We start from the raw sequence: 12,096 nt of genomic DNA, 5'->3' as shown, positions 1-12,096 counted from the left end.
AGTTCCAAATTAATTTACTTTCCTTTAAATGATTTTGATCTGTAACTACGCTGGGAAATATGATACCTCAATTTTTGTAGGCTTAAACCACGTACAAATTATCAACTCATTCATTACTTCCCGCGCATGCGTCATAAAAGCGTACCGAGCAACAACGGATCAAGTCTGACCAGGCTTGCAATTTTCAACCATGTACCGCAAAGAAAAACCTTTAGTTTTGAAAAGTAGCGCTTCGTCTCTAAGTAACAATCTTTCTGTGCTTGTTGCGCTAGAAAAGGGAGTCTTGAACTACGCTGTGGTTCACAAAGCTGTTGTGAACATCATTTCGGCATCCACGGATGGTTCGACTGTTAACAGCCGAAACATTGTCTGCAAAGAGCCATCAGCTGCCCAACAGAGCACACCAATGATAATACAGGTAAAGAAATTGCATTAATTGCCTTTCATCCTCATAAAATCGGAAAATATTTGCATAAGAATATATAGCTCGAATTTCCTCGTATTAATTTTAAAAAGTATTCAATGAAAAATTATTTGTTTAAAAATTAAAAGCAGTAACAAAACTTTGTGTATATTTTGATTTTTCTTTACCAGGCAAAATGGGTGTGTCTGCCTTCACGAACAGTGTTTGTCTTGACTTCGTTAAAAGGAATACAGGTACAGTATATTTGTATGAAGATGCAAGTAATATGAAGTCATTATCTCATAACCAAGTGGACCGGTCACAAAATATTGATAATCTTGTGCGATTGTCAGAGCAATTTGGATACTGGCGCCTGATAACTCTGTTGGTAGATCTCTTGACCAGAGATTCAGAGGGTCAAGGTTTGAATCCTGATCAGGCCCACAGGGGCCATAAAAGTTAGACGAGGTCACTTTTGATCTCAGTCTCACTTTTCCACTATATATTCCTTTTTTAAAAGTGAGACTGAGATAAAAAGTGACCTCGTCTAACTTTTATGTGGCCATCATTATTTCTCCCATCCCATTGCATTTGGTGCGTTACCAACCTCTTAAACTGACATGTTAACTCCTGCAATTGGAAAGAACCTGAAAATGTTGATCTTTGAGGACAAATATTATTTATGGAAAGGAATGTGATGGTCAAACACTTAATTGCTGGTGCCCTGAATAGCTCATTTAGTAGAGCACCTGACTAGAGATTCAGGGAGCCTGCTAGGGTACAAATTCTGGTCTGTTTCGTTATTATTTCACTCATACTATTAAACTGAAATTGGATGAAAACTTAATCATGATTGTAAAAAAATCAATAATTTATATATATGACCTCTATATCAAAGTTATACATTTTTCCTACTGCATATACAGAACTTAGAAGTGCTAGAAGAATTTGCCCTAAGGCTAATGATAAATAAACAGTTCATATAGGTTCATATAACACATCTTCTTCAAATCATGAACTAATTATTTCTTTTTAAAAATTATTTTGAATTAATGTTTCCACAGATGTTTGAATCGGATGGGTCTGCAATGATATACTGGCATGCTTTAGGAGATGTAAATAGTACAGATATATCAGGTAATGGTAATCATGTAACAAGTTATTTGTAAATATTTTGAAAATGATGCAACTTAATTGATTATTCTTTTACATTGATCAATGACTGTAGTTGTGGAAATTATATCATTTCCATTTAATCATCATTTTTATAACCCAGTTAAATAAAGTTTCTTGTTTTTAATGCCCAAAACTAATATTTAATTCATGGCAATATTTTAACAGAGTAAAAAATATATTGTTCTCATATTTTTATATGTTGAAATAATCTTGAATGTGGAACATTTTGAAATATTTAGCTTATGTCTTTTCCATAACATTCAAACATTTGATGTCATAAAGGAAAGAGGCTACAATTCAGAAGAAATGATGAAATACTTTCAAACAGTAAATAAGAAATTGATACACATAAATTTGAATGATTCCACAGTAGTACTGTAGGATATTTGATTCATTGTGAACTTTGCTCTCTTGTTATATTTAAGACCACCTTTATGCTGTTATGTGTTGCATTGGGATGAAGTTTTAATATTTTACTTTAGATTCAGCATATATTCATTTATATAATTATTTTATATCACAACTCATTTCAGAACATGCCAATTTTGGCAGAGGAATCACTGGAATAGGAGAAAACTTCATTTGTATTGGTGAGGATAAAATTAAATCAACTTCACATAAATTTTTAAAATTATCATTTTTAAAAGGTTCCTTAGCATTTAAATTAAATCATTTTAATGTTTACCTGGTGAAATCTTCTTGATTTACTTAATAATACTAGTACTCTTGAAAATACATGCAATGAGATGTGATATTTGAAAATTATTGGTTTTAAAAATAATGCTATCAAATTGATGTGAATATTTAACCAAAAATTATTTGCAAAACACATTCATGTATTAGTTTCAATTGAGGTACAATTTTGTTAATTGATGCATGTATAATAATTATTAATTTAAAGGAACTCAACTTGGAGAGATTCATGTCTTCAATGTACCAGCGAAAGGAACAAATGTTACACAGAAGGAAAGTTTAGTAGGTGTGTATTCATGCAGATGAGTGTAAATGACACAAGCCATCAACAACATATCAAATGGATACAGTCAATTTGTATGCCCCCTCCATAAAATAACATAGTAATAGTAATAGTAATAGTAATACCCTGTTCCACCATACCAGCATCATTAACTTTTTAAACTTCATTCTGATCTTGGAAACAGTTACACACACTCAATCAAATTTGATATATGAATACGTCATGGAATTAAGCATATCAAGTTCTATCCAGTTCTGATGATTAAAATTAGGACAGAAATAATGTATTTAGAACTTAGAAAAAAGAATAAGGAATTTTCAGTTTCCACACTCTACTTTTAAAGGGATGTAAATATAAAGTTGCAATTGAATATACAAATATTTTACCAGAAAATATAGGTCAAGTTTGAATTTGGACCAGGTCAGATGATTTTTGACAAAGTTATGCCCCTTGAAAATACTGTACAAAAAAAAAAAAGAAATCTGTACACACACATGTACCACTAAATATGGCATATGAAATTTTGTCTCCCAGCGGGGGAGTTTGTGGCGTAAACAACACCTTTAGTTTCTGTATATTTTCACAAAATTTTCATGGAATTTGGTGCAGCTGTCCAAATTAAATGACAATACAAAGATTGCAAACCATTGGAAAAGTCACACCAAAATGTATTGATGATATTGACCAGAAATATCTTTCTTTGCCAGGAGTAGTTTAATCCTTGACCTTTGACCTCATGATCTAAAAATATAAAAAGTAGAGGTCGTAAACCATAGGGAGGTCCCTGTGCCAGTGTTGATGTCTGTCTAACACAAAGATCTTAAGATATTGATTTGACACAACTTAGTGTCCTTGCAACAACAGATATACACCAATTACATTGTACCAGCTACAACATGTGCATTCAACATTGAATATGATTAAATCAGATTTCTAATACATGCCTATTTTATTCATTTATATGACTACTATATGAAAGTAGATGAGTAATATACTGATAATGAAGTTATTTTAGAAATTGACTTATACATTGATAGGCCAGACTATCAGAAAAACTTTGATTTTTATTTTTTGTTTATTGCATGTAAAATAAAAATAAAACCTTTTATAATACCCTTTTGTCTTTTGTCAGGACATAGGTACCCTATTTGTGACTTGGCCTCCAGTGGAAATCAAATGGTTAGCTCAGATGAACAAGGAAACATAATCATTTGGTCCCTTTCTGGGTCGTCATTTAAACAGACCCATTCCATCAATGGCTCAGGGTAAGTTCCTCATGGGTCTTAACTACACTTGAGTGTTAGGAGTAACATAAAACCACAGCCAAAAGGTTTTGGAATATCTCATTTGGTAAATAATCTCATTATTAACAGTTAAACATTTTATGATTTATTTTATTTGTAATAGAAAACAGAAAAAAAAATTTGGGTTTCAAAAAAGATATTCTAGAGCTTAAAATTTTCTGTTAAAAATCATATCATACTATGATCAGGTCTAGGCAACCTCCGTTTTTGGAGGATAGCTCAATTTCAAGATGGCTGCTGATTTTTACCATATATGGAAAGTCACTTTGCATTGTGGGTGAAATTATCCTCCATTTTTGGAGGATAGCATGGGTATATTTCAAAGGCTTCGTGCATATCTTTAATGAGAAAATGCAAGCACCAGACCATATGGGAATTAAAGTTAAGGAAATAAACTAATGATTGTATGCGGCAATTTGAAATTCTATGTATAGTATTTTCACAACATGCTTTGAAAAATTGTACTTCCTGTGTTCAGTTTTACAAATGACATAGACTATTTACATCTGTTTCATTTAATAAAAATCACAAAATAGTGATGTTTATTCCTCATTAAAACATTAATGAGTTCATTCACATTTAGAGACACATAATAGATATCTTGATCTGCTATATTGTACATGTACAAAGTAAATGTTTGCATATACCTTAGGAACTTTGTAGCTCTTATTCTAATTAATTCACAGGTTATTAAGTATCATTTAAATTTAATTCCTTCACACAAAAAGACATTGTTAAATTTTATTCATCAAAATGATACCATTTATAGATATCAATTATCCTGAATATTGAAAAAAAATGTGAGAGTCTTCATATAAAATATTTTTCTTTAAAATCAGCCCTGCAATTATTTAAACTTAAATATTTATTAAATATTATCAATAAATATAATTAATAATAGCTAAATAAGGTGATATTTCTATTGTCTAATAATTTTATTTTATTAGCTCACCTGAGCCAAAGGCTCAAGTGAGCTTTTCTGATCACAATTTGTCCGTTGTCTGTCGTTGTCGTCGTTGTCGTTGTCGTCGTCGTCGTTGTTAACTTTTCACATTTTCATCTTCTTCTCAAGAACCACTGGACAGATTTCAACCAAATTTGGCACAAAGCGCCACTAGGTGAAGGGGATTCAAGTTTGTTCAAATGAAGTGCCACGCCCTTTTTAAAGGGGAGATAATTGGGAATTATTAAAAATTTGTTGGTATTTTTCAAAAATCGTCTTCTCAAAAACTATTCAGCTGGAAAAGCTTAAACTTGTGTGGAGGCATCCTCAGGTAGTGTAGATTCACGTTTGTTCAAATCATGGTCCCCGGGGGTAGGGAGGGGCCACAAGAGGGGGATCAAGTTTAACATAGGAATATATAGAGAAAATCTTTAAAAATCTTCTTCTCAAAAACTATTAGGCCAGGAAAGCTCAATTTTGAGTGGGAGCATCCTCAGGTAGTGTAGATTCTTGTTTGTTTAAATCATGGTTCCCAGGGGTAGGATGGGGCCACAATTGGGGGATCAAGTTGTACATAGGAATATATGGAGAAAATCTTTAAAAATCTTCTTCTCAAAAACTATTAGGCCAGAAAAGCTCAAATTTAAATGGAAGCATCCTCAGGAAGTGTAGATTCAAAATTGTTCAAATCATGATCCCCGGGGGTAGGGTGGGGCCACAATTGGGGGATCAAGTTTTACATAGGAATATATAGAGAAAATCTTTAAAAATCTTCTTCTCAAAAACTATCAGGCCAGGAAAGCTCAACTTTGAGTGGAAGCATCCTCAGGTAGTGTAGATTCTTGTTTGTTAAAATCATGGTCCCTGGGGGTAGGGTGGGGCCACAATAGGGGGATCGTGTTTTAAATAGGAATATATTGAGAAAATCTTTAAAAATCTTCTTCTCAAAAACTATTTGGCCAGAAAAGCTCAACTTTGAGTGGAAGCATCCTCAGGTAGTGTAGATTCAAGTTTATAAATCATGGTCCCCGAGGGTAGGTGGGGGCCACAATAGGGGGATCGTGTTTTAAATAGGAATATATTGAGAAAATCTTTAAAAATCCTCTTCTCAAATACTATTTGGCCAGAAAAGCTCAAATTAAAATGGAAGCATCCTCAGGTAGTGTAGATTTAAGTCTGTTCAAATCATGATCCCCGGGGGTAGGGTGGTGCCACAATTGGGGGATCAAGTTTTACGTAGGAATAAAGATAGAGAAAATCTTTAAAAATCTTATTCTCAAAATCTATTAGGCCGGATAAGCTAAAATTAAAATGGAAGCATCCTCAGGTAGTGTAGATTCACGTTTCTTCAAATCATAGTCCCCGGGGGTAGGGTGGGGCCACAATTGGGGGATCAATTTTTACATAAGAGTATATCGAGAAAATCTTTTAAAAAATTTCTTTTAATAACTATTTGGCCAAGAAATCTCAAATTGGCGTGTAACCATCGTCAGATAATGTAGATTCAAGTTTGTTCAAATCATGGTCCCTGGGGGTAGGGCGGGGCCACAATGGGGGATACATTTTTATATATAGAGAAAATCTTTTAAAGTCTTCATCTCAAAAGTATTAGGCCAGGAAAGCTCAAATTTGAGTGAAGGCATTCCCAGATCATATAGATTCAAGTTTGTTTAAATAATAGTCCAGGGGTAGGGTGAGGCCACAATTGGGGATGAAATTTTACATAGGAATATATAGAGAAAATCATTCAAAATCTTCATTTTAAAGACTATTTGGCCAGAAAAGCTTAAACTTGTGGAGAGGCATCCTCGGGTAGTGTAAATTCAAGTTTGCAAAATCACAGTCCCTAGTGATAGGGCGGGACTGTGATGGCGGTTTGAATTTTTACATAGGAATATATAGAGAAAATCTTTAAAAATATTCTGGGAAAGTTTTTTGGTCCAAAACCAGGTTCTTAGTGTGAAAGCACAGGTTATGAGATTAAAGGTAGATTTAGGTTTGATGAAACCATGATTCCCTAGAGAATAGTGGGGCCACGAAATGGGGGGGGGGGGGTATGTAGGAATAGAGAAAAATCTTAGAGGTACAACAACAAAAGGGGCTTAGTATTTACCAAAAAATAAGAGGTTGATAAAAATTGGCAGATTTTCAATTTTTTTTTAGCAAGATCTACTGTACTCAGTTGTCATGATATTTTGATACTGTAATGCTAATTTGATCAGAATTAAGGCAATTGTTGCTCAGGTGAGCGATGTGGCCCCTGGGCCTCTTGTTCATAGTTAACTCCCGTTGTAAAAACAGTGTTAATTGCCCTTCATCTGAAAAATTCCACCAGGGGGCGCAAACATCTATCCTCCAATTTTGGAGGATAAAATCTATCCTCCAAAAACGGAGGTTGCCTAGACCTGATGATTATCAAATAAAGCCTGTCAAGGAGTGCAAGATAGAATTCTAATGCTTTTGAAAAAAAGAAGTATATTTATGGAAATAAAAAGAAATTAATACTTGTATTGTCAACAATCTATATCTTTTGAAATGCAATCTGGATGTATAAGCACCAATTTCATACAATGTTTGGTACTATTTAAAGTTTTTTTTTTTAGATTTCCATGTAGCACCATCCTTATGTGGAAAAATGTGATTGTTGCGGGCTTTGGGAATGGTCAAATCAGGTTATACAGTGCAGAAACGGGAAAACTGGCTGCCCAGGTCAACGCTCACGCGCGATGGGTCACAGCATTAGACGTGGCCTCAGACAATGGAATGGTCAGTTTGCCGTGAATTGTATTAATAAATCCAATAATTCTTTAATGAGAAAAAAAATTAACCCTTGCTGGAATACACAAGTTTTGTATTACATTGTAGTATCATTACATACTTTTCAACTTCTCCAATTCCACTGATTTGAGACAAAATGTGTAGACTGTGTATGGCCAAAAAAAGTTTGTGTTTCATTTCTCAAGCATTGCCTCATCAGACCAGGGAACACAGTCTCACCTTTGACATCAGTCTTATTTTTCCACTATGTATTCCTTTTGTAATACTAGTGAGATTGAGATCAAAATTTATTTCATCTTAGTTTAATACTCTGGAGCCTAGGGGGAATAACTCAATCTTTCAATTCTACGTTAAGTAAAAAAATCGATTTGAGTTATTCCCCTTCAGAAGTTTTAAAATAAAAACTATCATCCACTTGCTGCATTATGTCAAAACCTTTTGGCCTAGCTGAGAAAATTTTTATTTGGGCTTATACCGGTAGTTCCCATAACTCTTTATTCTTGAAAATGTTATACTTGCAGGTATTAAAGATTATTCCACATAAAATGCTGTTTTTCAGTTGTTATCTGCGAGTGAAGATTCTTATGTCCGAGTTTGGCAGTTGAAGGAAGGCAACCAAATGCCTGAGGTGAGTTTATTTTTTATCATTTTAATAAAAGTACTTTTACAAAAAAATTTCAAAAAATAGAAAGAAATGAGAGAGAAATCGTTGCGTAACAAACACACTTATAGCGTTTTTGGGCTCTTAGTAGACGTTCATTAATTCTTTGGATTAATGATCACAAAAATCACTTGATACTTATGATTTTTATTTTTTTGAAAAGATATTCTATTTCACTTTTATAATTTTGATTGAGCATGTAATATCAGGAAGATTTTTTTCCTGAATTGTGCACAGGAACTCTAAAAGATAAATTGATCAAGTATTATTGATGTTTTTATTCCTTTTTTAAAAGATAAATTGTGCAACACTTAAAGCTTATGCTTGTGCATGTATTTGAATTCATTTTTTATTCATAACACATGGTTTATACTTCCTTAATACTTCATTTGAATGGTCTAGTGAACCCATTGGGTTCCAAAGGCTCAGGATATCCCAGAAAAGAAAATTAGGGAAGAAAATCTTGATTTTGATAAGGAAGCAAACATATTGCAAAAATGCAGTCATTAGTACCAAAAAGAGCAACTTGTATGATCTTTTGTATATACTTTTAAAATTACAAGCTATAAAAAGAATAAATGTGAAAGACTTAAAAACATTTAGAACACTTCAAATATTTTATAATAGCAATAGCAGTTTTTCAAATCAAAAATACATATAGTATACATGTATGTACATGTATGTTTGTTCAAGTTTAAAATACATTTATTTATTAAAGGAATGAATTCTGTACCTTCCAATATACAGATATAACTTAGGTTGGAGATAAAGATGGAAAAAAGTAAAATGTTTCATCCCACCAGTCATTATCTGTATCAACTCATAAGCCATTAATTGCAAATTCATTTTTTATGATGCAATGTTTTATAAGTGCATACAGAAATTAACACAAAACATACACCTAAAATTTAGAGAAATTAAGGAAATAAATTATGAAGGAGAGGAAATACTATTCGCATATTATCAGTGCATACAGAAATTAAGACAAATCATGCACCTAAAATTTTAAGCAAATAAATTATGAAGGAGAGGAAAATTCGTATAAACTAATTTATTTAGCCAATCAAATTGCACGTTACAAGCAAGCTTTGAATTATTCACAGATTGAGTATGTAAACCAGGAGTGTGTGACGGACCAGCAGCTGGTGGGGGTTCAGTTCCTCCACCCCCAGGGTAAGGCCTTCTGTACCACAGGCTATGACAGCTGTGACCTCTCCTTCTACGTTCAGAGTTGATGCACCATGGTATAGCCTCCATTGTTTAGAATCACAGAGAGACTTTCACTTTAATACATAACTGCATTGCCCAGAGATTATATTCCACAGAAGACTTGTGGCTGAGTTACATTGTGAATGTGATCGTGTTTGGCGTTGGTTGGTCTGTCTGTCTGTCTGTTAAGCATTTTCTTTATCAGTGTGAACTGTTTGTTGTTGTAGTAATCAGATTTAAATTTGTCTTTTATTGTAACTGTTTAGTTCATCAAAAGTGATCTCCCTTGAGAAAATGAAGTCTGGATTTTTATAAGAACAGGTGAAAGGATTACTTCATGTTATGAAATAGAAATGATTTTGATTTGATGTGCATGTACATGTGATATGAATAAAGTGATTCATGACTTTTCACAACAGGTATGAATTTTCAAACTGGTATATAGAAACTTAAAATAAATATTTTATATAATTCAATGTATTGTAACTTTATATGATGAGAACATATTTTCTTGTCTTTTGAATTATTGTGCAACAGAAAAGAATCATGTGTTCAAAGTTGTGTATTGACTTTTTTTTACACGCAGACACCCGTAAATAAATGACATATGACTATCTGTGACTGATGCATATATTACACAATAGGCCCAATGATTTTATTGTACAGTTGTTTTTTGGGGGTTGTATAGTGCAGGATCTGATTCTTTTAGTGTAAATGTGTATTGTCTGAGCAGGCCTTGCAGAGCAAGGGTTTTTTTTTTCTTTTTTACTACAATCTGTTCATTATTGCAATTATCCTACTATTTATTATATTTTCTTATTTAAAATGCATGATATCTTAATTAAATGCTATTAATGTCTAATTTTTCAGTTACAAATTGTTTAAACCGTTGATGATGATTGTGTATGTAGTGAATACTTTATCATTGAGATGAACATTATCGTAATATTGTTAGTGACCATGGTAAATTAAATTTCTACGTTCAGTGTGTGCATTCTCCGTCCATTCAATAAATGTTTTTATTGGTCATCCATGTCTGGTTTTTTGTAGCTCACCTAAGTTGAAAGCTTTAGTGAGTGTTTCTAATCACCTTTTGTCCAATATTAATATGTCTGTCTCTCCATCTGTCTTTCCATTAACATAGTAAAGCTTCAAAGTTTGCAGAATATTTGAACCCAATATATGACATTGTAGGTCAGGTGAGTGATGTGACCCATGGGCCTCTTGTTTATTCATGACGAAGGACAAATACATGACAGTACATAGGCGATTGAAGATCCTAGATATTTTATTTGGAAATCTTGTAGGCATCGAAATAATATAATATGTTGTACATAACCTAGTACAATCATGTACTATAGAAGTGGTTATTTATATATACATGTTGATGGTTAAGTACCCGGTATGTGTTTTCTATAGTCAGAGTATGCGCAGGTATTGAATATGCAGATGTGTAATTTACCACTGACACTGGGGTGCTGACTTTTTTACCACACATGCAGGGGTATTTTATGTGGTTTTAAGCTTAGCATGTAACTAGGGTAAATTTCTCCTGAAACGTAAATAACCCTTTTTACAGTATGCATTTATTCCATAGCTGTATTAAAAAGGGGATCTCAATTTTCTTCTTTTGAATTTAATACTAAGTTATTCCTAAGTTTTAAAATTCTTGCATGAAAATGAAGTTCCTGTTGACTAGATAATATTTTGAAGTTAAAATCTAAGAATTTAATTCTTTTGGCCATTCTCAATTATAGTTGCTACACTGTACACACTCATGTATTTTGACAAGAAAAATATGCCTCGACTATGTTGCACAAAGAATTTATTTGAAATCCTTTTTTATAGCGTATCAGCTGGAGGCATTTAAACAATGAAATGCTTTCTTTGGTGATATGTTCGGAATATGAATGTAGCAACATTGTAGAAAAAATACATAAGCCGCTAACGCAGGTTATGTAATTTTTTTTCTGCAATGATCGCTACCTTCATAACCCGAATGAACCAACAAAGAAAGCATTTTATTGTTTATATTAACATCTTTATTTTAACTAATTAATAATTTGATTATGAAAAGTTAGTAAAATTTACTAAATTACTGTTAACGTACTTAAGTACATTAGCTAAAAGAAACAGCCAAATCGTCTCCTGTGAGACTTTAATGAAGCTGACATCATCATGATTATTTCGGGCAAATCGTGATTTTTCTTAGGTCGCTATAGTTTTCGACCAATCGATAAACAGGGCGTGTCAATTTTAGTCCTGTCAGTTTCAGACGCTGTAGATTTTGACCAATCGATAAATGGGGAATGTAGATTTCTGTCTGGCTGTTTCTATAGACTGAGCAATGAATAACTATAAGTGTCAGTAAGAAATAGAGGAAATAATACTTGGTAGATGTAAATATAATAATATGAATGCATATCACTCATGACAAAAGGAAGATCTTTAAAGTTTTTCCAGACTTTTTTATGCTACTACATGTAGTAGATACATTTTAATTGGTCTATTCACTGTTTGTTTACCCTATGTGCCATTGTTTACACAGAAAGCATACTTGTATTTGGAAGATGTTGTATCATCAAAATTGGTTTATTAAGTTGTAAACATTGACTTGTTAACATCTCCAAAAATACTTACCGGTAA

The 12,096-nt window shown here is 32.8% G+C and overlaps 1 protein-coding gene across 1 annotated transcript; it reads left to right on the top strand.

Moving 5' to 3' along the window:
- The first annotated feature begins 75 nt into the window (after positions 1-75).
- LOC128180064 (WD repeat-containing protein 54-like) lies at positions 76-10,483 on the top strand. The gene is made up of 9 exons (XM_052847876.1): positions 76-418; positions 595-657; positions 1,468-1,540; positions 2,113-2,169; positions 2,481-2,558; positions 3,688-3,820; positions 7,406-7,568; positions 8,140-8,208; positions 9,345-10,483. Exons 1-9 carry the CDS (start codon positions 191-193, stop codon positions 9,474-9,476), a joined length of 996 nt encoding a protein of 331 aa, XP_052703836.1. The 5' UTR covers positions 76-190; the 3' UTR covers positions 9,477-10,483.
- Positions 10,484-12,096: the final 1,613 nt, after the last annotated feature.

This window comes from Crassostrea angulata, chromosome 4 (assembly GCF_025612915.1).
Source record: "Crassostrea angulata isolate pt1a10 chromosome 4, ASM2561291v2, whole genome shotgun sequence".
NCBI classification, from domain to species: Eukaryota; Metazoa; Mollusca; class Bivalvia; order Ostreida; family Ostreidae; genus Magallana; species Magallana angulata.
The sequence above is the reverse complement of the archived record's forward strand: the minus strand, read 5'-3'. Positions and strand labels throughout refer to the sequence as shown.

Bases quoted from the DNA above. Each gene is read 5' to 3' on its own strand.
- LOC128180064 (XM_052847876.1), top strand. From the start codon at position 191: ATGTACCGCAAAGAAAAACCTTTAGTTTTGAAAAGTAGCGCTTCGTCT. The intron at 419-594 runs GTAAAGAAATTG...TTTCTTTACCAG, and splicing joins GCACACCAATGATAATACAG to GCAAAATGGGTGTGTCTGCC. The intron at 2,170-2,480 runs GTGAGGATAAAA...ATTAATTTAAAG, and splicing joins AGAAAACTTCATTTGTATTG to GAACTCAACTTGGAGAGATT.